Raw genomic sequence first — 26540 nt, forward strand, 5'->3', positions numbered from 1 at the left:
AGAACTACAATCTCTTCTAAATACTCACCCTACCCCCAGAAATTACTAGTAACTTCCCAAGTGGCTTAAGAACAGGCATCCCTTATTCCTTGTCTTCTAGGTAGAGAGTGGAAATTTCCTGGGCAGTAAGATCCCAAAATCTAAGGTTCTAACAGAGAAGCAGATTTGTACATCACCAGTCTTACTTATTGCCTCACAAATGTTGAGAGAAATTCTGTATATCTAGAGAGGCAAAATTTATCAGTGTTCTGAGAAAGTGAGGAGAGTTATATGTGTAGGACCCAAATATAAAGAGGAAACAGCAACATGGTATGCAGGGATGGGGAACTTTTTTCTGCCAAGGACATTTTGGATATTTATAGTATCATTTATTGGTTATATTTGATCAAACAGTTAATTCACCCCTAAAAAGCTACTAGATCTATTGAATTTTGAGTTCTGCCTGCAGGTACCTTGACTATGCCAGAGGCCTCTAATTATTAAGGGAAGAACCCAGAGAAGCAAGGGATTGAGACCTCTTTCTCCTTTACATATTTGCATGATGCAGATTTTAGAAGGAATAGTTTGCCTCTCTAAAAGTTTCAAATATGTTTTCCTTCTAGATGGAGTTCAAAGTCTTGAGGTAATGGATGGGATACATCTGTGGGCTAAAAAATGAACTGACTGGTATATTGCTATATGTTAGTGTTGCAGATGCAAAATGTATTTATTTTTAGGATTCCAAACTATAGGATTGTATTCATCTTGTGATGGGAGGGGGGAGTTATATAGGCCTTGTGTAAAAGTAGAGGTGACTGAAGAGAAAGAATTGGGTTTTATAAGATATTATTCATCATTTTATATCTTTTTTTAGTTGTTTGTGGGATCCTGTGAGTCTTTTGTATACTCTGTATTTTTGATAGGTTGAAATAAAGGCTCTCCTTTACCTAACATTCATTTATTACCTTGAGTGCTTATATGGGAGCCATGGATCCTGCTGGCAATACTTGTGGAATACACTTACACACACACACACACACATTATAATCTAAACAAGTTTTTTTTTAAATCGTCTTTATTTTTTCTCTTTTTTGCGTGTGTTTTTTTGTTTTTGTTTTTTGCCAGGCAATGGGGTTAAGTGACTTGCCCAAAATCACACAGCTATGTAATTATTAAGTGTCTGAGGTCAAATTTGAACTCAAGTCCTCCTGATTTCAGGGCTGGTGCTCTATCCACTATGTCACATAGCTGTCCCCTAATCTAAACAGCTTTAATAATAACTGATATATTTTTAAATTTTGCAAAGCAATTTATGAATGTTATTTCATTCAATCCTTAAAAGAGCTATATTGGATTGGTACTGCAGCTATTAGTATCTGCAATTTAGAGGTGAGAAATGAAGGATAGCTAGATGGCACAGTGGATAGAACAGAGACCTGAAGATCAGGATGACCTGTGTTTAAATCTCAGGCACTAGCTGTGTGACCCTAGACAAATCACTTAACCCCAATTGCTTCCAAAAAAATAAAAATAAAATAAAGATGAGAAAATGAAACTTGGAAATGTTAAGAGTCCATAGTTAAATAGCTAATAATTGTCAAGAGTGATTTAAACTCAGGTTATTACTTGCTCAAAGCCAGTTCCACCTACTTTCCCACATTATCCCTCCTGCTCTTAGAAAATTTAAAAGCAACTAATTTATTATTAAGGAGTATCTATCATTTTTATGAGAATCCAGTTTAGAAAATGGTAGAGCAATGGCGTACATTTGTAGTTTCTGTTGCAGGGGAGGCTGAGACTGGTCACTTGGTTTGGGGAGTTCTAAAATTGTCATAGGCTAAAGGTGATTGACTGGACTCAAGGTAAACCCCTAGGAATGGAGGGCCACTATCCTGCTTATAGAGGAATTAATCAGCCTATATTAAAAAAATGAAACATGTAAAGTTTCTGGATTCCTCAGTTTTGGAATTGACCTATGAGCAGCTGCTTGATTTGCAGTCTGGAGTAAGATAGGAAGATCTAATGTTACAAAAAGAGGAAAGAAGGGCAGAGTAGGGTAAGGGAAAGGAGAGGAGAAAGAGAAAATAGTGATAAGCCATAATCTTTCTGGACTTTCTAGACTTTCTAGAAAGTCTGAAGGTCTTCTGTCCCATTTCTTGACCTCATTCCTGTCCTGTCTATCTGCTTTTATAGAAATTAGTCCAATAGGAAGTAATAGCAATTAATGTTAAATGTGGTTGACAGCAAGCCACAGAGTCTAACCCCCTTGATCTTGAGCCTAGCTAATGTTTGTCTTAGCTATTTTCTTTTTTATACTAACTTTCAGAAATGTTCTGCAGTACTTTCCTAATCTTCCTGAGCTGCCAATTTTTCATTTAGAACTATTGAACTAAGATTCATATAAAGCTCAGATAGCTATAGCATTTATTATATTTTTCCACAGAATCATGTTTTTCATGAATTAAATTATAAATGAAATGGGAGCTACTACTTATTTCAATGGATAGTATCTAAATGTGACACATCATCAATATTGAGAAGCATATTGAACTATTTTATTTGCTATCAGCTTAGGAAGTCATGGAAAGATCTTGTTGTACCTTGTTTATATCATTTTAATCATCCACAAACATATATTAATCACCTTGGGTATTTTTCTTAATTCCCTGCCTGAGGTTACTATAAACACCAGTGCCATCATGCCATATCAACTGAAATCTTAGATTAGCTTGGAGTTAATTTTTTTCTTTTAATTTAGCATATCTCCCACATTTATATTTTTATCATTAAATGGAAATTATAACCTAATTAAATTGGATTGTGTTCACATATTATAAAATGATCCTCTGTCTTGAAATTACTTCCAAATCTATTTTCATTCTGGACCTGCACCTTCTGTCATGTGAGCCAATTAGACCAGGGCCTTTTTAGCCAAAGATGGTTCATACATAAAGGAACAGGATCCTGATGAATATCCATGAATTGAGGGGTGACTTCAAAGGATTCTCCTCATCTGTTTACCTGTGTCTATTTACCCTAGAACAGTTTCATTAATTGAACCCCCCCACACACAGACACAGACACACATACACATCCCACCCCCCCACAACTCCCCCCCCACACACATATAGACACATACCCCCAAAAGATACACACACACACACACACTCACACACAAAGCATCTTCTAGCTCTGCCCTGGCAGAAAATCCAATAAACCTTCCTAATCACCATGGACTATGCTGAGTCGTATGACTGCCTTCACTGAGTTGGTTTCCTGGGATTCAGTTATAATACCAAAGTCTGGAACTTTGCTTCCCTGAATCAGGTCAAAGTAGGTATGTCATTGATGGGAAGATCACAAACTTTCCCCCCTTTTTTGCATGAACATATAAATTTGCATAATCATGTAGATAAAAATAATAACAATCACAATCTGGATTCTTTGTAATTATAATGACCAAGAAGGTTGGTGCTTGAGTAGGGAAAATGCACTCACCACCCTTTTTTGCCATCGTGGAGGAATATGGATATAGAATATTCTATATGGTTTCAGATTTGTCTACAATGTTCGTTTTTCTAAGCTATTTTTCTCTTTACTTAAAAAAAATTTGTTATAAGGGATAATTCACAGCACAGGAGAGAATGAAAGATATAGACAGAAAAGAACATGATAGGAAAACAAAATATATCAATAAATAATTAAAAATCAGTTTATATACTGTGACTACACTTTATAATTAGAACTTAACATAAGGCTTTGTTTACATTCTTTAACCTTTCCATACTTTCAGTCCCATAAATCTAACTTCCCATTGCACTTCTCTACCTTGAGAGCCCAATCCCATTGTAGATTTAACATGTCTAATTATCTTCCTTTCCATGCCAGCTATTTTTCTGGTTTTCTCTATTTTTACCAATTGTGTTATTCTTCCTTAGTTACCACAACCTTATAGTCATGCTTGAATACTACTTTCTATTCACCAGATCTTCTGAATCTTCTTTTGCTCTGTTTTTTCATATCCATTTAGAAAGAAATCCCTATTATTTATTATAGAGACTGCTATCAGACATAGACCCTCTTCCCTAAGGACATCAACATCCATAAATACCATCCATAAATCCCTATTATGCCATCCCTATTACTTTCCTCTGAACCCAGGCTCTTCTACTTCCTGCTAGGATACTATAATATTCTCCTTTCTGTTTTCTTTGACTTCTGCTCCATCCAAGATATTCATGTCAGATTAATCTTCTTTAACAATCTTTTTTTACATGTTATCACCCTAATCTAAAGATTCCAATGGCTCCCTAATGCTTATAGGTTAAAGCCCAAACTTTTTGAATGCATTGGGAAGTTAAGGCCCCTCACAATCTATCACTTACTTGATTCTCAGATAGTATAGTTATCTTTTCTACATGATTGGGATTAGGGTGCAGCACCCCTATGATCTGGAAAATGCTCATCCCTTTGTACCAGAGAAGGAGTCTAAATTCTTATGGCATTAAAAGATAAAATATGTGATATTATATACCACTATACATATATTTTATGCATTTCTGAGTTTCTAAACATTTTCTACTGCAGGTTCCACAAAACCCCACACAAATTCCCCTTTATGCTTAATCTTATGCTAATCTTCAATATATCAGAACTTCAATAGGGAAAATTGTGATGTGGAATGTATACTTCTTCTATATATATACTCCAGTAAAACAGGTCTCATTTTCCCTGATCACACAGAATCCTTTTTTTTACTTTTGTGCTTTTTATTATATCATTCTTCTTGCCTGCAACTCCTTTTATATTGTATTTCTTTTTTGTAAATCAAAACTTTTCTACAAGGCCAAATAGGCCTAATCATGTCTTTGTGGACTGGTCCAGCTCTCTGTTCTCTGAGCTCCTATAGTACACATTATCTGTGTCTTTGTCTGACAGTACTCATGACTTCCTGCTGTTGCTTAAATTAAAATTCTCAAGGTCAGGAATCAAGTCTGATAACTCTATATTCCTACAACCTAACAAAACAGAGGCCTATTTTGTTGTTCAAGAACCTTCCCCAATAGATAAGTAGTCAATGGCTGAGAATTTTTCAAAAGCAAAATTGCATGCCATCACAACATATGAAAAATTTTTTTCAAATCACTAATAAGAAGAAAAATACATATTAGTAGCAATTATAGCTAGCGTTTATTTGGCACTTACTATTTCTCAGGTACTGTGGTAAGTACTTTTCAATTCTTATGTCATCAGATCTTCACAACAACCATGGGAGGGTTATTATTATTATTATTCCCATTTTAAAGTTGAGGACACTGAGTTAACCAGTGGCTCAGGGCCACAAGATGGAACATCTGAAGTTGGATTTAAACTAATATCTTCTCCAATCCAGGTTATCATTTTAGTCACCATGCTACCTAACCATGCCACATGTCCTAAAAATGTTAAGGGCTTTTTTTATATCATCCATTATTATTTCTCAAACTGGCAGTAGTAAAGAATGGAAATAGTATTAGAAGAGCTGTGGGAAGATAGGCATACTGTTGGTTAAGCACTGAAATTTTCCAACTATATGGGAAAAACAATTTGGAATCACCCAAGAAATGTTACTCTATAGTCTGTGACTTTTGACCTTCAGAGACCGCTATCAGACATAGACCCTCTTCCCTAAGGACATCAACATCCATAAATAGCAAAACATTCATAGAAGTGCTCTTTGTATTGGATAAAAATAAAGCCATCCAAAGAAGTAGATTCCTGTTAATTGGGTGAATGAATAAACAAAGCATAATTTATGAAAGATAATTGAGTAATAATACAATTTAAGAACCGAGACATAAGAAAATTAGAGGAAACAACTGAAGACTTTTATGAAATAATATAGAATGAAATTAAACAGAAATAAGAAAACAATATATAGTAATAAAAATAGGTGAAAATAAAGCTGAAAACAACCTAATTAATTATAATGATCAACATCAGTCCTGGAGAACAGATAATGGAACATGCTCTACTCCTTAATAGAGAGGTGGGGAATATTTGGACACAGAATGTAGGCAGACTATAGATTGCCAGGCAGGATCACTGTGTTAGTTGGTTTTGCTTAATAGTTTTTCTTTGATATTAGGGAAGATTCATTGAGAAGTGGGGGAAAGGACAAATATAAAAATAATGACTGGAACAAGAAAAGAAGACAGTAATAAAAGATGCCTTTTTCCCTTTTAATATTTTCTGTTGATCATGATGATTGCCTAGCAGCCAAGAGTGGTTTACATTAGGTCTTTTTTTCATGGTGGGAAAAGAGACTAGATGAATTCTCAAAATTACTTTTATCCCTGACACTGAGAGACTGCTTATTGTGAAACCTGTAAAAATATTTTTCACCCTTTCAAATTTTCTGAGGGAAAAATACTTGCTTCTAGAAAATCCTACTCCCATCTAAATCTGGAGGAATAAACAATGTTAGATTATGGTAATTATTTCCAGCCCCTTTGGGATGAAGTTTTTTTCCTTCCATAACAACATAGGCAGGGCCCCATTTTCTCAATCAATGTGATTCTCTGCAGTTCTCATCTAGTGCCATCTTGCCCTACTCTCTCTTTTCTCCCAAATCATAACCATCCCTTAAAGTCCATCTCAAGTCCCATATCTTCATGAAGCAACACTGAAAGGCATTCATTATATACTGGATCTGGCCTAGGATTATAGATTTAGAACTGGAAATGATGTCATTTTAAGGATCAGGAAATTAAGGTGAATGACATATTCAAAGTCAAATAGATATATGGTAGAATTTGGATTTGAATCCAGGTCTCTGACTCTAAAGTCAGTCTTCTTTCTAAGTACATCAACTGTGAGGAAGTGAGCACATATCCTGGTTCTATTACTGGCAAGGTAACCATGCAATCCTCATCAAGGAATTTAACCTCTTTCAGCCTCATTTCCCCCTACTTCTAAGTTTATTTCCACTCAAAATCTATGTTTCCATTATTAGCCTTCTTTCCCTAATCTAGTCACTGTAGCTGTCTCACTTTCTAAAGTGTCTAGTCACAACCATGCAATTTAATGACTTACTTAAGTCTCCAGTGTCTAACTTGAATCTTTTTTGTATTAATCTGTGATTTCATTAATTAAGGGACTCCCTGGTATGGAAACTCTTGATACTTATACAGAGTAGTGCCTTATCTTCAATTTATAGGTTAAGAAAGCTATCTGTGTCCCTGCAGTCCTTTCTCTGAGACAGTTACTTGGAACTTAATGACATTTTCTCCTATATGCTTACTTTTTACATACAAAAAAAACCTCTTAAAAAAACAACAATGTAAGCCTTCTTGTGTTTCTTGTGCATGTAAGAATGTGTTGGTGAAAGGATTGTGTAGTCAACAGTAGACTTTCATATTGCATTTATTTTAACCCTTTTTATAATTTCTGGTAGCTTCATTTCCCCCCCTTTCCTTTGGAGATAAAAATGCCAAATAATGAGATTAAAACAAAAAAAAAAGAAAGCTATCTGTGGCACTGAGAATTAGGGTGATTTGTCTATAGTCACAATGCAAGTTTCTATTAGAGGTAAAACTTGAACCCAGAACTTCTTGATTCCAAGACTAGCCTTCTAATCATTATATCATACTGTTCCTCACTGTTATGTGTTATTCTGTAATTATTATATGTACCTCTAAGTTTTACCTGTTCAAATAAACAAAAAGATTTAGGATCGTGGGGATCATGCCTTACATTTCTGTAATTTAGAGATCTAAGAACATAATAAATGCCTAATAAATGCTTCTGGGTTGATTGATTGCATCTCCATTACAGAGCAAAGTCCCCTTGTCCTTTAGCATTTATTTCCATTCTCCCCTCACATTTATATTCATTATCTTGAACATCCCAACGTATTATGCAGTCTTTTGGTATATTCCCAGGGCTCTTTGATTCATCAGAAAATTGCTAAGACTATTGCAAACAGAAAACAAAACAAAACAATTTATTTTCCCCTAATGTAGTTTTATCTATTAAACATTGTATGCATATTGTTGCAAAGCAACCTGAATATAATGTGACATTTCTTTTAACAGCAGATACAAAAAGCAAACTCTTTCCCATTGAAAGTTATAGCAACAACGTATTCTCCTAAGAAATCGAGGGTCTTACTAACTTTAAACAATGTATCATAAACATCAGTTCTTTTTACATGGGAAACAATGTCTAGATGTCTGAGGATCCCTGAAAATGCTTCAAAAATATCAAAAACAAGAGACACTATATCAGCAATATCAACAATGTTGGATGATCTCAGAGGGGTCTTCAATAAATAGGGAGAAATCCATTCTGGAAAGGTGGTTGATATATTTATATGCTCATATTTAAATATTGGATTGGAGGAGAAGCAATACAATTTTAAAAAGATTTGTGTAGTTGAAGAGAAAGTGTGGCATTAAGGATAGAGAAATGACCTTAGTATCAGAAAAACCTTTGTTCAAGGGGCGGCTAGGTGGTGCAATGGAATGAGCACCGGCCTTTGAGTAAGGAGTACCTGGGTTCAAATCAGGTCTCAGACACTTAATAATTACCTAGCCATGTGGCCTTGGGCAAGCCACTTAACCCCATTACCTTGCAAAAAAAAATCTAAAAAAAACCCCTTTGTTCAAGACTTATTAATGCCATATACTGACTGTATGACCCTGGGCAAGTCACTTAATCTCTTAATGCCAGAGGCAATTTATCTAAGACTAAAAGTTGCAAAGTAGGTGTTTATCCACACTTCTAGTGAGAGTTTGCTCATTTTTTATTCCTTACACATAGGAAATTGCAGGTTGGATGCTCTGCCCCTCAACCCTCAGTGGAGACAATTTTAGTTGATGCATGATTCCATGTAATATTGTGTGCATTTATGAGTCGGGGGGATATAAATAGCTGAGATCTTTTTAATCTTGGGTTCATGAACTTTTTAAAAAATATTTTGATAACTGATTTCTTTTATAATTCTATATATTTTATTCCCTTAAAAAACATTGCTTTAAAAAGGGGTACACAGGCTTCAATGAGATGCCAAAGGGGTCTAAAACACAAAAATTGTTAAAGCCTTACTTTTTTTTTAAAAGAGAGTTCTCTCAGACACTTAATAATTACCTAGCTGTGTGGCCTTGGGCAAGCCATTTAACCCCGTTTGCCTTAAAAAAAAACCTAAACAAAAGAGGGTTCTATTAAAGGAACATAGGAGTTTCAAGAAAGACTTCTTTACCATGAATGTAGGTGGTTGCACTTTCTATTAAGAAGATGCTTGCTTTAAAGGAAGGTAATTCAAGTATCATAAAAATAATGATTTCTTTGAAAAGTCACACAGAGACTTTTCACTACACATTATTTCCTTCCCTCCCCCACCTCTGCCCCACTGCACATAACTTGCAGAGTATCCAAACATAATTCATCTACTTCCTGATATTCTTATCCCTTCCTTTAAAAATAAACTTCTAAAGGGAAGAACAGCAGCACCATCTAGATCTGGCCACCATGGTGGGATGTAGTTTTTCTTAAGGGAACAATTTGATGGGAAATCTAAATAGCATCACTACTGTCATTTCTAAAAATAAGAGTTATCTCTATTTTTTAAAATTTTTTTTTACAAGGCAATGGGGTTAGGTTAAATAGCTTGCCCAAGGCCACACAGCTAGATAATTATTAAGTGTCTGAGGTCAGATTTGAACTCAGGTACTCCTGAGTCCAGGGCTGGTGCTCTTTCCACTGCCCCATCTAGTTGCCCTGAGAGTTATCCCTATTGAAAGTCTCTATGAAGAATTCTAGTTTGGCAGCAGACTTTTTTCAAAACAAGCCAACAATTAAAAAGGACTTTGTTTTAGTTATTTTTATAGTAAGGGTTGCTCTTTCTTCCTTATTTATTTCAGGAAAATACTCCCTTTTTGAAAGAATTCTGAAACTTGAACTCAAATATATTTGACATAAGTGTGGAATTCTATAGAAACAAAAGTCTTACAGGAAAATATTGAGAGGGGGAGGAGAGAGAGAGAGAGAGAGAGAGAGAGAGAGAGAGAGAGAGAGAGAGAGAGAGAAAGGGGGGGATCAATTTATTTCCTAAGAAATCAAATGCTGGATCTTTCTTTTACCCTTAGACTATTTCCAAATGCTCTACCAAGAGTCAGCAGATCTGAAAGCCTGCTTTGAAAAGCCTCCTTGATTTTGTAGCTAAAACTGTTTTGAGGAGAGAGGATATCTTTTTTAAAAATCACATCTGTTTGGGGGGTTGTAAATGCCAATTATCTTTTATTTCTTGATGTTTTTAACTGTTTCTCCAGAATAGTCTTGAGCTTTTGGAGAAAACAACCAAACCAATACAAGAGAGACAGTTATGCTCCTTTGAAACCTCATGGCTTTCTCCTGCCTGTGCATCCCCAACCATACCATTTGTGGTCCTTTGGTCCCTATTCTTGTCAGTCTTTAGCATTTCAAAGAGCTTTTAAGCCTAAGAAACCCTCTGTTGGTCATTGGTCTCCCTTGACACCACTTCTCTAAATTTATGAGAATATAAGCAATAGCTGACAACTTCAGCAGCAAATCTACTCCACCCATTGTATCATGTGCCAAATGCTAATATGTGTATGTGTGAAAGAGAGAGAGAGAGAGAGAGAGAGAGAGAGAGAGAGAGAGAGAGAGAGAGAGAGCACAAGCGCATTTTGGAAAATGTAATTTTTGTTAATCCTCAGAGTTTGACTATAGGCCAAAACTAAAACAGATTTTTAAAAGTAAGGGGAAAATAACAATACCCCAGAAAGTTTTAGAAAGTCCCAGAAACCACTCCCAAATCCTTTGTGTAGTGTGGAAATGGGAGACCTGTGGAGATATCTGATCACATGTAACTAGTAGAAAACTCACTTATTTTCACTCTGGCCTTTTACTGAAGTGAGGGTTGTGGTGCCTTGAAATATTACTCAGGGGAAAGATCTATTAATATTTACTTTTCTCTTAAATTCTGAATAAATATGGAGTGATATTTGAGTTTAAATATTCAGAAGAATAGAAAAAAACATTTGAAGATGTCTACAAAAGTCTGAGTCGGGTTTGCCAGCAATGAAATTACTCCCTAAAGTTAGTAATTTGGAGTGGAAAAAACAATTCTATCAATATACTGAATTTACTTAAATGAGTAGCTTTCATCATCATATTCCAACTCATCTTCATCATCATCATCCAGCAGACCATACTTAAATTTCCGATAGACTGTACCATCCTGACCCATGTAGACAATGTCATCATCTTCATCTTCATCATAGTCCCGATCTCTGTATTCAATAACTTGGTCCTCCTGGAAGTTGGTGCTCTCTCCAAAGCTGCTTTTATAGGAAGAGAAAGTCTTGTTTTGATTTGACAGTTTCTCATATCCAGCCTTGTGCATCTTTTGGGATTTGGCCCGGGACCTCTTCCAGACATAGATGGTGACCCCAAAGAGGAGGATCAGCATGATGGAGGAAGTGATGAGTAGACCTGTCCTCATTGCCTTCTCAGTCTTGGGTATAATCACACCATGTCGAAAGCTGCATTCTTCTGGAGAATGATAGAATCAAAGGAAAGCAAAACAGGACGAAAAAAAGGAGAATAAGTTTTGAAGATTGACTGCTTGTAAATTATATTCCAACTGCTAGAGGCACAAACTATGACTCTAGTTCCCATGGAGGTATTTATCTCTGGATGTTCAAAGAACTGAATTTTATTTTTCTGGACAAGAATTTCCAGGCCAGAGAGGGCCACAAAGATTTTTCCATACCATTTCCCATACCATTAGGGGTCAACTCAAAAAAGACTTTCAAATAGTCACCTGTGTTCTTCTTCCACCATGGGAAATACTGGAAAAGTCTATTCATGTTCTTAATTCTTACTTTCTTGGCATATAGATAAAGCCATTCATAATCTAGTTCCTACCTATTTTTCTGTCTTCTTTAATATTCTGTTCAAGTAAGAAAGATTTAAATCATGACTTGGGGTGGGGATAAGAATTATATTTTTAAAAATTTGTTTCTACCATCTGTCCTTATAATTTTCCTAAGTGAAAGGTTAGTCAGTCAACAAAAGATTATTTCCTTATTCCTGATTCTCAGAAGAATGGAAACTACCATACTGCTAAGGAAAGAATAGGAGTCAACAAAAGACAAATCTTTGTTTTTCCATCATCTGGAAAGTTGTAATTTGGAGTCAGTTGTCAGGTAATTTGTGGAGACCTCATCTTTATTCCTAAAATAGGGATGTTGCCTAAGTGAACTAATATGAAATAGAGAAAAGATTTCTTCTCTGGAAAGGAAACAGGGAGGGATACTTGAGGAAATTATGGTGATGTTAAAAAAAAGACATCAAATCAAGTTCATTTATTATTTTATTAATGCAGCCTAATATCTTAAGAGGTTTTTGACTTCTAGTTCATTTAGTTGACATATTGAGCTTGAAGTTACCTAATAAATGGACTTAGAGTCAGGAAGATCTGAGTTCAAGTTTGACCTCAGATACTTACCAACTATATGTTCCTGGGCAAGTTTAAGTTTTATCTGCCTCAGTATCCTCATCTATAAAATGGAGGTACTTATAGCATCTTTCTCCCAGGGTTATTGTAAGGATCAAATAAAATATTATTTGTAAGGTACTTAGTATGGTGCTTGACACATTTGTTGTTCAGTTGTGTCTGACTCTTTATGACCCCATATGCCACAATGTCCATGGAGTTATTTTGTCAAAGATAATAAAGTGGTTTTTAATTTCCTTCTCCAGCTAATTAAAGTAAACAAAGATGTAAGTGACATGCCTTCAAAGTCTGAGGTTAGATTTGAATTCAGATTTTTTCCACTCCTGGCTATGTGCTCTATCTACTGAGTCATCTAGCTGCCCCAGTTAAATGTGCCTGTCACATTATGGTACTTAGTATAATTTAAATTAATTTTTTTATATGTACTGTTTTCTAGCCAAACTTCTACCCCTCCTATCAGTGAAGCTGCATTATCTTTAAATAATAATTCAAATATTTATGTATTAAATAATATGTTTGCAAAATGTGTTACACAATTTGATTTTTGAAAGTCTAGCTCTCTCTCAAGCCAGGACTTAAATTTCAATCTTTAAATACAAGACTATTACAACACAGCTGCTCCTAATAATAATAATAATAATTATTATTATTATTATTATTATAATAATGATAATGATGATGATGATGATGATGATGATGATAAACAACCATATTTTTCAGCAACAGGAGTTTTGTAACCATTGTGTCAGTCATTATTTACTGTCAGCTTTCATGGCACCAAGTAGGCACCTGGTCATTATCTTTAATCACCCTTAAAGCTTCAGAGATTTATGTTTCCAACATGTTTTATTTTTAGGTTTTTACAAGGCAAATGGGGTTAAGTGGCTTGCCCAAGGCCACACAGCTAGGTAATTATTAAGTGTCTGAGACCGGATTTGGACCCAGGTACTCCTGACTCCAGGGCCAGTGCTTTATCCACTGCATCACCTAGCTGCCCCCCAACATGTTTTAATTATCTTTTTTCATCCCTTGTTAGTTCATTTCTCTTAGGGAACTATCCTAACCTTAGGAATGAAGATGAGATCCCTACAAATTGCTTTGCAATTCCCCAAGTATATTGTATCAAGGGTGAGTGTCCTGGTAAAGTCAGTAGTAGTTAGTTCATAGAAATTTATTAGGATTCCATAGAGTAGCCCCACAAAACTCAGTGACATTCTGAATGATACTAATAATAAAAGTGAAGCACTTAGCTGGCAGGTATTCACTGATATATGGAAATAAAATTCATCATCGGTATTGATATTACAAGGGTGTTTATTATTAATTGAAATACCAAATATGTAAGGACAGTGAGGTCTACACAAATATGTGTATGAGGAGTGAGGAAACTGTCTATTGTTGGAAGCAAGAAGGATTGATCAGTGTTTGGAACTGCAAAAGAGTGCTGTTGACAAAGCTGGTAGCAGTTATTCCATTCCATTCAATTCAACAAATTTTTTAGTAAGCACCTTCAATGTTTAAGGTTTTATGCTAAGTTATGGAGATACAAAACAAATAAAATACAAAACAAAACAAAATACATTCCAAGCCCTTTCTGAAAGGAGAGAAATATCTCTCCTTACCCTCTCCTTTGAGATAAGGGTGGGGCAAGAATTCAAGAAGATAGAGAAGCAAATGCAAGAGAGAGGGATATAGACTAGAAGAGATGGAGAAAGGGACAAGATGTGATTTCACTGTGATAGGAAGAAGTCCCTTTCCTAAAGTAGGTCAGTACTTCTCTGCCTAGAAAGCTAAAAGGATTAGAGACTTCTCCAAGGTCACAAATAAAAAGAAAATATAAATATAATTTTGAGTGAGAGAAAGTACTAACATTTGGAGGAGTCAACAATCTCTCTTCCCATCCCCCCCACCATAAGAAGTAGCACCTGAATTATACTCTGAATGAAGTTATTCTGGAAGTTGAAGGGGAGGAAGGAATGCATTCTAGATACTGGGTGGCCTGTGCAAAGATATGTACATAAGAAATAGATTAGCCTAAACTTAAATTTTCTTCATGTTCCAATGGAACAGATTTAAAGTATTTTGGTTGTACATTGGTAAACCAGAAACCCAAGTAGTGAGATGCTTTGTAAGCATAAATTTGCTTACAGTCTATTTTGTTGGAGAAATGCCACTTGAGACTTTCTTGAATGTTTAGTTGATTTGGCCATAGTCAGAGACTAAAGACACAGATACTGGTGGTTTGCTTGTGGGATTGGGATGCTTTTAAAATGTATATAGATGGGGCCACTAAGTGGTGCAGTGGATAAAGCACCGGCCCTGGAGTCAGGAATACCTGGGTTCAAATCTGGTCTCAGACACTTAATAATTACCTAGCTGTGTAGCCTTGGGCAAGCTACTTAACCTGACCCCATTGCCTTGCAAAAACCTAAAAAAAATGTATATAGACATATCTCACAAACAACCCCAAATGGACCTGTGATTTCAAGAGCGGAAAAAATTTCCAGTGTTGGAATTTTCTCTGCAGATAAAGATCTGTAGTTCTCCAGTAACCTATGGTCTGAGTTGCTTGAGGGTACTGAGAAAATAGGTGACTAATCCAGGATCACACAACTGGTATGTGCCAGACAATCAACACAAGGTCTTTCAGACTTCAGAAACTTAGGTGGCATAATGGGTAGAGCTCAAACTCTAAAATCAAGATAACCTGAAATCAAATTTGATCTCAGACACTAACTAGTTGTATGACCTCAGGCAAGTCACTTTACCCTGATTGCCTGGAATCTAGAGCCATCTCCAGTTGTTCTGATTCATATCTGGCCACTAGACCCAGATGACTGGTGACTTAGCACAGCTCCCCCTCACTCTAATCCAATTCAGGAACATGTCATGACATTACCTCCCTGATGTTATGGGCTTCACGACTGAAGGACAAACATTATCATATTATTATTATTCTGACTTCAAGACTAGTTTTTCTCCTTGGTCTCCTTTAGACATCATCCATTAATACCATTAATTAGTTCCATTAAAAACATGACCAGGTAAAACAACTCAATTTATTACATAGGAGCAACACCTCAGGCAATCAGTAAATGATTTCATAGTAGGCTTTGTGATATTACAGGGTTTGCTTTTTATGTTAGTCATATGATTAAGAAGCAATTTGGTCAGGGCAATGTTGGTCATACAAAATAGGGGGAATGAGGGTGTGGTGGGGAGGAACAGTTAAGTATTAAGGATCAAGGTTTCTCATTTGGTAGTTCTATCTCAACTATATCTGCTGGGTGACTCAGCGAATAAAGCTTTGGGCTTGAAGTCAGGAAGACCTTAGTTCAAATCTTGATGGAGTTAATACTATTTGGGATGAAGATGAGATTACACAGATTCATAGGATCATAGCTCTTGGCGGTCATTGAATCCAATCCCCTCATTTTAGAGATCCAAATCTGACCTCATATATTACTAGCTATAAAATCCTAGGCAAGCCACTTAACCTTATTTGCCTCAGTTTCCTACTCTGTAAAATGAACTAGAGAAGAAAATGGCAAACCACTCCAATATCTTTACCAAGAAAGCCCCAAAAAGGTTCAGGAAGAGTTAGACATGACTGAAAACAAATAACAATATCCCAACATTAAGACTTTGTTGACATCTTCCCTGAAGAATAAAGTAACAGAAAAAGAAACATAAAATGAAGTTTTTAGTCAAGGAAATCATCTCTGTCCATCCCTCATTCTCATCCTAACCAGTGAAAATTTCTATTTCTACTTATATTATATGCTTTCGTATACTCACCTGTGGTCTCTTGGCAATCACAGCAATCCTGAACATTTGTAGAATTTGAGCTGTTGCAGCAGTGAATACAGCGATAATCCTCAACATATAGCATCATATTAGCTGGGCACACAGTGCAGTTCTGGGGGCCTGGGCCCTTACACTCAATACAGCTCTCATGACATTTGTCACATTCAAAATTTTCACCCTGAAAATAACCACCAAGAAATTGATTTTTTTTAGATGCATGGGCCAGGGATGGGGAATAGGGAGGAATTCATGGAAGGGCACTTTCCGGAGGGCTTAGACTTGTTAATTCATAAAATCATATAAGGTTAGAGCTGAAAGGGGCCTAAAAGGTCAAATAATACAATTCCTCATGTTCAAAGGAAAGAACATTCCCCAAGAGGTTGACTGGCTTGCCTGAGGTCATATAGTGTACCAGATGGTTAATGGGAGAGTCCAAGTCCCCTGATAATTCAGTATTTCTATCACAGCTTATTACAGAATTTGGCAGAACTGGGCTCTGTTATCACAGCTAGGAAGTCAAGACATTTGAGCTATATAATACTATTGTATTGTATATAACAGCCCAGAAAACTACATCAATCACCTTCTTTCTCACTCTATGGTTACTTCTAATTCAGCTTTGTTTCAGTTTTTCAAGTCTCTAGGTTTTTTTTTTCCAAGCAATAGATAAAAGTTAGGAGAACCAGAAATTTTGGTTATGTTTTTGTTAACCTATCCTACTTTATTACTGATGTTGCAAAGCTTTCTTTCTTGAAAGGAAAGAGAGAGACACAGTGAACTCTCTGCAGCAGATCAGGGATAATCTGTTATTCCTAAATGACATTTTTCTTGTATTTGTGTCATTCTTTATTTTGAGTACTCTTGGAGAAGTCTTAAGCCATGCTGAGAATTATTCAAGGTGTTACACACTGTTACACACAGTGTAACACACCGTGTTACACACTGTTACACACAGTGTAACACACCGTGTTACACACTGTTACACACAGTGTAACACACCGTGTTACACACTGTTACACACAGTGTAACACACCGTGTTACACACTGTTACACACAGTGTAACACACCGTGTTACACACTGTTACACACAGTGTAACACACCGTGTTACACACTGTTACACACAGTGTAACACACCGTGTTACACACTGTTACACACAGTGTAACACACCGTGTTACACACTGTTACACACAGTGTAACACACCGTGTTACACACTGTTACACACAGTGTAACACACCGTGTTACACACTGTTACACACAGTGTAACACACCGTGTTACACACTGTTACACACAGTGTAACACACTGTGTTAATGGTTTGGAGCATTTATAAATTTGTGTCACAGACTTCAGTGGTTGCAGTATTGTCTTTGACAATATTTTCCAAACTTTTCCCTATCTGTTGGACATGCCTTGATCAAAGATTGTGGGACCCTCTTAGTCAGGACCCTTTTAGGGACAAAGGATCCTGGCATATAATGTTATCATCACAATCTTTTTACCCCAATACAATCATTATCTTGACTTTCCTCTTAGTTAAGGCAGTAAAGTGAAGAGAAAGACAATCTTGGAGTTAGGAAGAGCTGGGTTCAAGTCCTAATTTGCACTAGAAATCATTCTAATGATCAATGTTTCCTCTGAGTCCTCTGGCTAAGCCATAAGGGCCTACTCAGAAGGAAGCCTAATGTCACAGAGTGGAGTCCTTATTGGTATACCAGCTCCAAATGGTGTTGATTTCTTCCTCTATAATCTCTGCTATCTTGCCCTCTCTATTCACAATGCCATCATTTTAGTTCAGGCTCTCATGTCCTCTCACTCAGATTATTATTATTATGAAATCCTAAGTGATCTGTCTGTTGTCAAATGTGTTATTCCCTTTTCTTTTAGATGGCTATTATTTCCGAGTTTACAAAATCCTGTGAAGAATAAACATGGGTTAAGGAGTTGAGCTGTGGCCGCATCGATGAAATTCCACTCAGATTCATTCAATATTTAAGGCAATTTTTATGATGATTGTTTTTCAGTAATGTTTTATTCTATTCTGACCAGTCTGACCCTTTCAGTATTGAGAGTGAAGTGAATAGCAGGTAAGGCTCTAAGAAGCTTGCAGAGGCTTAAACTTGACCTAATTTCATAATTTTGTGTATGTGCTTTAACTTTGTTTTAGAACACAAGCTCCATGAGTCATATTTTCTCTCTCTGTGTGAGAGTGTGTGTGTGTGTATATGCTTTAAATCTTTGTATCCTTAGGAGCTGAGATAAGGCAGCAAATTTGTCTCTCTCTCTCTCTCTCTCACACACACACACACACACACACACACACAAACACACAGAGAAAATTGCAGTCACCCAGATAATAAATGTCTGAAGACAGATTTGAACTGAAGCCCTCTTTTTTTTTTTTTAGTTTTTACAAGGCAATGGGATTAAGTGGCTTGTCCAAGGCCACACAATTAGATAATTTATTAAGTGTCTGTGGCCGGATTTGAAGGTACTCCTGACTCCAGGGCCAGTGCTCTATCCACTGCATGACCTAGCCACCCCATGAAGCCCTCTTTATTCCACTTGTTGGTGCTCTAGTCACTCTGCCATCTAGCTATCCCTGCAGGAACTCAAAATGTCTTACCACAGAGAATGTGGAAAAAGCCATATATGTCAAAATTTCAATACCTTGCCAACTCTGTATTCTCCCGCAAGACAATCTGAACTGCAGATTCCTCCTAAGAGGTGGTAGCTCCACATGCAGGATAAGCAGTTCAAGGGTCCCTTTCCTAAAATAAAAGGGAAAAAAAAGACTTGCTTGTCAATATGTACATTCATGTCTTTGCTTTTAAAGAAATCAGTCTTTGAGAATCAGAATATGGAACAGGACAGAACCTTTGAGATCACCTCATTCTACTATTTTATTTTATAGATGAAGAAACAGAACCAGAAAGTGTCCAAGGTCACACAGGTACTCTGACTCCAAATCCACTGATTTTGGGGGTACTGTGTCAAGTTACATTGAGTATGATGGAGAAGCAGAAAGAGGATCTCTGTTTCTATGATCTGAAGTAAAATGGAGATTTAGAAATAAAGGCAATCCACATAGGCCACCAAAATGGGAAATTCAGGCTTAGATTATAAAGGGGGGAAAAAACTAAATAAATGTGTGTGTGTGTGTGTGTGTGTGTGTGTGTGTGTGTGTGAGAGAGAGAGAGAGAGAGAGAGAGAGAGAGAGAGAGATTACTCGTGATGGAAAAAAGAAACAATATCCTTCCCCTCCCCCCAGCATATTTTGTCCACTATTTAAGGAGTTTTTAACCTGATTTTAGGAGCAAAGATGTCATACTGAACCAAATGGCAGTAGTAGAGACCAATAACTTTTACTCTCCTCTCAGGTTTATGACAAATCTTATTTTCTTACAAATGGTTGTACATTTGGAGTTCCCATTTACTGTCCTTACCCAAACACAACAATGAGGACCACTATCCTCCCCAATGTAGGACACCTGGAAAATCATTCATCTAAAGAATTCCTAGTTAGTAATCAACAATCTACTTAAGTAAAACAGAGCTTACTATCAGTCCAAATCATCAAAATATTAAAATATAAAACTGAACAAATTCCTGTCTCTTTTTCTTTTTTTCAAACAAAGCACTGTACCTTCATTTACATACATGCAAAGCATTGCCATCTGGAGATTATCAGATCAGGTGACAACACATTTGAGTTTTAGTCTTAGCTCTGTCATTAATTCCTTCTTTCACTTTGGATGAATCATTTAGTTTCTCTGAGCCTTAGTTTTTTTCTCTTACTGAAAATGAAGGAACTGACCTATTCCTCTTAGGCCCTCTTGTAGTTCTCATTCTTTGGTTTTCTTATGAAGGCTGTTATAATTTAAAAGAAAGAATACTGTGTATCAAGACAGAAGACCTGAGTTCAGTAGTTTCCTTTGTCCTTCCTACTTGTGTGATTCTGGGTTAGTTTTAATCTCTTGGCCTCAGTTTCCTACTTCATAAAACAAAGGGTTTTGATTAGATGACCTCTGAGGGTTCTTTCCTCCTCTAAGTCTGTGAATCTATAATGATATATGAAGTTGTCTTTATTTTTTTGATAGGAAGAGTTTTTTGGTTACATGGCTACTTGTTCATCAAAATATGTACAATGTTATGGAGAGGCATAGATCCAAATCAGTGGAGAAGTTACCATAGAGATCAAATCATGATCTTTGAACTATCAAAGAACTGAAGTATACAGAGCTATTGTTTCCTGGGTGTGTTTTCTCTGCTCTCCCCAAACAGAACACCCCACCTCTCCCTTGATGTGCAAAATCAGTGCTAGAAATACTGGGGAAACATGGGCTTAACATCCTGCACTTAGAACTCAAAATACCTTTTATTATAGTCACAGTGCAATCAAGAGTGATCTGATGCAGGTGAAATAGTCTTATCATGTGTTAAAGAGACTTTTCAGGCTGGTCTGGGAACTTAACCATAGCATTGTCTCCATACTATGCTTCAAATAAACCAAATTGCCCAAAGGTTGTCATTTATACTTAACCTGGAGAAGAAAAGAATTAAGGGATCATGCCTGCTATGTGAAAAAGTATTTCCAGGGTAATTACAGGGAAGAGGTATTAGATCTGTTCTGTTTGGCTCCAGAAAGTAAAACTAGAAGCAATGAGTAGAAAAATCGAGATGAAGTCAGGAAAGTTTTTCTATTCTAGAACTTTTCAAAAGTGGAATAAATTTGTACCTTCTCATAAGAAGTGTATGAACAAGCTCAAAGACTAAAGCTTGCTTCCTTTTTATAGGGGGAATTCTTTTGGCTAGGAGTTGGAGTGGATGAGTAGATGAGACTTCTCCAAATATCCCTATTCTGTGATAAATTTAGGACATCAGATTGTCTTCTGAACTAATTCAAATTTTATTCTGAATGAGTTTTTTTAAATTCAAAATGCAGCAATATCATTGTGATATCTGGATTTACACATGATCTATCACTTTGATTCTTTCTCCTTTCACCTTCAATCTAAAGACTGTTTAAACAAGTATTTAATAAATGCTCATTATGTAACTGTACTAAGGACTGTGGGTACAAAGAAAAGCAAAAACAGTCTTGGTCTTCAAAGAAGAGGTAACATGTAAATAATTAGTTTCACACAAGATAAAGACAGCAAATTGGAGTATCTCAGACTTGATGGAGTATATGAGACCCATAAAAAAACTGGATCCTAGGTTTTTTCTTTCTTTTTTTCTTTTTTTTCTTTTGCAAGGCAAATGGGTTTAAGTGGCTTGTCCAAGGCCACACAGCTAGGTAATTATTAGGTGTCTGAGACTGGATTTGAACCCAGGTATTCCTGACCTATAGTAAAGCACTTAATAAATGTCTTTATCTCTTTATCTAGATCATATTGCACTTCCTTCCAGCAAAATGTAAGCTCCTTGAGGGCAGAGGTTGTTTCATTTTTGTCTTTATGTACCCAGTCCTTAACACACAATAGTTACTTTACTAGATGATAGTTGAATGGAGAGACAAAGACAATAACCTCCCAGCCAGTTCTGAGGGGAATGCATTTTCTTAAGATGTTTATTCATAAATCGTTGCTCCTAGGTGGCCTCTAAGTAACAGTCTAATTAAACTAACCCTTTCTTCTCAGAGAGTAATTTGCTCTTTTTTGGAAGAAGATAGGTATAAGTTTATGAATTCAAATGTGAGTTGCATCCCAGATGTGACTCTTTTCATTTGCCTTTGATGTTTGAGGAAGCTTCAGTTCTGACAGCTCTCCAAATCTAACACAAGTCCTGGATTCTTTTATGAGGTCTTTTCTTCATTCAAAGATGATGACATCAGGATGGTGATGCCATGAGAAGCACATGAATTGGAAGAGAGGGAGGGGATGCTATGCTAAGTCACTAGTTTCACTTTCTCCTCTAGAGCCTTCTGGGATTCAGTGGCCAGATACAGAATTAGGACAATTAGAGATGACCCTAGATGTAAGGCAAAAAAGTTAAGTAACTTGCCTAAGGTCACTTAGCTAGTAAGTGTCAAGTGTTTTATGCTGGATTCAAACTCCCATCCTCCTGACTCTAAGACCAGTGCTCTATCCATTGTGTCACCTAACTGCCTGTGCATTCCTTTACAGACTAGGATGAAGTCAAGCTGGAAGGTACTTAACTTGGCTAAACTATGTGACTTGAAACCATCAGGCCACTCTAATATTGACTGACTGACTGACAACCTCTTTATTACATGATGGGATCAATGCTGATTTCTCCCTATATTCTCTCTCCATGGGGTTGCCCTTTTAAGCCTATCCAGTACTCTGCTTAGAACAGCTCCAAAGGGAGTTTAAAAAAGATGAAAAATGAACTCTCCAAGGGGAGCCTTTTCAAAGACATCTTGTCTCAATTCATTTCTAAGTTTCAGGTTTTAATAAGATCTTGGGATTAGAAGAGAGGGATCTGGATGTAATTTCAGATGATCAAGATCCAAGAATTTTGCAAGTTCTAGTTTATACTAGAAACACACACATCACAAAATCCTAGGAAATTAGAAGATAGCTAGAAGCCAGATGATAATGCTAAATATACACAACATATGTGTGTGTGTGTGTGTGTGTGTGTGTGTGTGTGTATTGCAGAGAGAGGAGATAATTGATTACATTAGCCTTAAATTATTAAATTGATGAGGTCTTGGTGGTATTCCAAGCATGTAGGCCTCCTTGTTGCTTTGTGTTATTCATTTCTTTATCAAGTCAATGCAAGCCAACAAGCATTTAATAAATGCTCATTATGTAACTATGCTTAGGACTGTGGGTACAAAGAAAGGCAAAAAAAAAAAAATCCTGGTCCTCAAAGAGGAAGCATCATATAAATAATTGCTTTCATTATTTACTACCCAGAACTAGAATTGTTCAGTTGTGATTGTGTGAGAATCAACTACCATCTGGATGACATAGCTGGGTGCTAGAGTGAATAGAGAAGCTGTTTAAGATGTAATGCTTGCCCTTCAGGAGTTCTAACTAACCATGGAAACAAAATTAATACACACAAAACAAACAGAGAATGAGCAATAGTTAAATTTCATTATGCTAACTGGTTTAATAGACATTCAGAGGAGAGAGGGAAGGCTAAATATGAAACAAAAATAAATAAATAAATAAACAAACGGATGAATGAATGAACAAACAAATAAATAAATGATGATAAAAAAACACTGAAGAGGACTCCCTAGAAGTACAGAGAGTTGAAAACTTTGAAAGATGGGCAGAATTTGAAAAGCCAAGGAGGAAAGAGGATATTCTAGGGTGAGAGAACCACTGAATGCAAAAGCTTAATAGCAGGAAATTAGATAATAAATAGGAGATTTCAAGTGCTATTTAAAAATAAAATATTAATATTGTTCATAATAATAGCTCACATTTATACATTTTATAAAGTACTTTTCCTGGTATGAACCTTGGAGATTATTTTCTTAATTATTATATCTTGATTTTACTGATACAGAAACTGAGACTCAGAGTTTAAGTGATTTGCCAATGGTTACACAGCTATCTAGTATCAGAAATAGGATTTGAACCCAGATCTCCTAAATGCAAGACCAGAATCTTTCATAGTAAATTTAAGGGACAGTGAGATGATGATGTGCCCCCAAATGAAAAGCAGGAATCAAGCACACTTTTCCCTAGATGGCACCTCATGTCAAGATGTGAGTAATAAGAAATGTGGGTGGGTGGGCTTGATTTTTAAGGGCCTACAAAAGCAGGCAGTGCACAAAAATGTTGCTAAAATATCACAGTGGGAAGGCTTCTTGGAGATTAATAAGGAAACTGAGTCCCAAAGAGAGGTTATAACTTGTCCAAGTTACATGATGAGTTTGAGAAGAGTTGGAACTAGAACCCAGGTCTTCTGATTTATCACTCCAATAGAGTAAACTCTCTAGTACCATCAGATTAAGTATAAAAATCCTTTGCTTTTCAGAGTCCCTCAAACTGCCTTCCCTCCTTCATTTCTCATCTTTTTAAACCTTAAAGCCCACTATGTATTCAGAGACCCAATGACACTAACCTTTGACCTTTGTTTTATGATATTACATGATATTCCATCTCTCAGACAGTTTTTGTTGACTTCCTTCAAGTCTCAACTACTTTCTTTTAGAGGACTTTCTTCTCTGCCAGTGCCCTCCCTCTTTGATTATCACCAGTTCAACCTGTATTGACCTTATTTGTATTTGAGACTTGAGAAAGATCTAGCTTTAAAAAAGCCAGGGTTTTCCACTTCACCTGCGGCCATCTCCATTTGTCTTGAGCTATATCTTGAAAATGGAGCCAGATTATTCCAGGAAAGGAAAGTGAGGCTGGAGACTGCTGGGAAATCCAACTTATTTGCTAGTCATGACATAACCTTCCTGATGTCATGGTCCCCTTTGAGAACAAAGGACAAACAACAATCTTGTTCGTATATAGTTGTTGGCATGTTGTCTCCCCTTTAGACTGGGAGTTCCTCAAAGGGGGGGACTGCCTTTTTCCTCTCTATCTCCAACATTTAGCCTGGCACAAAATAGGTGCTTAATAAAAGCTAGTTGATTGACTGGCTACAGAAGTTTGGATTTGACGCAGGAGGTGACAAGAGGTCTTGCTGACTTTTGCATGCCCATATGATAAATTCCACTTAGAGACCACCTTTCTCACCTTTACACTCATTGCAGGTGGGATGACATCTCTCACAGGTATGTGTCCTGTTTTCTGTGTAGTAATGTTCAGGGCAGATACGATGACATTCTCCTTTAGAGTGGAGCAGGAAGAAATACTTGTGACAAGATAGGCAGTCTGTGGGGTGAGGACCCCAACACTCTCTGCAGTCTTGGTTGCATTTTTTACATAGTCCACTGGAATTATCTGCATAATATCTGAAATTAAGGAGAAAATAATGACTTTCAAAAAAATTGCATAGCTAAAAAGATCATTCATCTCTTTACTCTTTAATCACAACAATTCTATTTTCATATCTTTTTTTTATTACTATGTAACCTAGTGGTAGGGAGTAGTCAAATTTTCACTTAAAAGACTGGATTTTTCCATTTCCTGATTAAGAAGTTTTCCCACTTGAGGACTTTTTTGGTAGCTGATTCTTTTAGGGTTTTCTTTTTTTAATTATCCTGAGAGAGCTTAATCTGACCAACAGATTCTACATTTCAGACTCTGGCCTTGAGCCACATTAAAAGTAGAAAAGGAAATGGAGAAAATTGTGAATGGGTCTCTGAGTTATTTTTCTAGTCATTGCACAATTGGCTCAAAATGGGTGGCGACATTATAGAGGATGAGAATTTCAACATTAACAGATGGGTTCCAATGAAAGAACAACAAAAACATATTTTTAAGCCTCTCATGAACAACTGTAAGTCTAGTGTAACTCTAACCTACCACTTGAACTTGGAAAAATGGTAATTTTGGTAGGGTGTCAGTTTTGTTTTCTAAGTAATATGAGAGGAGGGGGATTATTAGCTAGAAGGAACCTCAAGAGATCATCTGGTTTTTCTCTCAATCTGGAGGACAGTCATAACTAATAATGTTGGTGGTGGATAGAGCACTGACCTTTGGAATCAGGAGATAACAGTTTGAATCCAACCTCAGATCCAACCTCAGATACTTACTAGCTGTATGACCTTGGGCAAGTCACTTAACCCTAATTGCCTCGCATCCAGGGCCATCTCCAGTTAGTCTGATTCAAGTCTGGCCACCGGATCCAGATAATTCTAGAGGAGAAAGTGGGGCTGGTGACTTCACACAGCACCCTCTCATTCAAATTCAATTCATGTACTTGTCATGGCATCATCTCTTTGACATCATGGTCTTCTTTGGGAATGAAGGACAAACATCAATAATGTTGGCACATAGGGCACAAAACCCACTCTTGGACAAGCACCATAAAAGAAGTCTCCACTTGGATTAGTCAGTATAGGGGGCAGCTAGGTGACACAGTGGATAGAGCACTGACCCTGGAGTCAGGAGGATTAACCAGCATAAAATGGGCAAATACCCCTCCAATCAACTTTAGGAAATTATGTTAAATAAATATATCAATTAAGTTAATTCAGTTGAGTGGGAGAAGAAATTAGTTATCTAGTGACTTCTAGCTTGTGAAGCATGGCACATGTTATATTTTTATAATCTTGAATTTCAGTGCACAAAGTACTAGTTACTCCTTCTGAGTCTGCTTCTATTTGGCAGAAATATACACTTAAACTA

General features: G+C 36.5%; 1 protein-coding gene across 2 annotated transcripts in view; it reads right to left on the reverse strand.

Annotated features, from left to right (window-relative positions):
• Positions 1-10026: 10026 nt before the first annotated feature.
• Positions 10027-26540, reverse strand: part of PCSK5 (proprotein convertase subtilisin/kexin type 5) — a 594760-nt gene continuing 578246 nt past the window's right edge. For both annotated transcript variants that reach the window (XM_074206682.1, XM_074206681.1), the window contains 4 exons: positions 24984-25201; positions 18979-19079; positions 16301-16487; positions 10027-11535 (listed from right to left, as the gene is read on the reverse strand). In XM_074206682.1, the coding sequence (XP_074062783.1) occupies positions 11126-11535; positions 16301-16487; positions 18979-19079; positions 24984-25201 (916 nt within the window). In that variant the 3' untranslated portion in view covers positions 10027-11125. The remainder of the gene's footprint in view (positions 11536-16300; positions 16488-18978; positions 19080-24983; positions 25202-26540) is intronic.

Source organism: Macrotis lagotis, chromosome X (genome assembly GCF_037893015.1).
Source record: "Macrotis lagotis isolate mMagLag1 chromosome X, bilby.v1.9.chrom.fasta, whole genome shotgun sequence".
Lineage (NCBI taxonomy): Eukaryota > Metazoa > Chordata > Mammalia > Peramelemorphia > Peramelidae > Macrotis > Macrotis lagotis.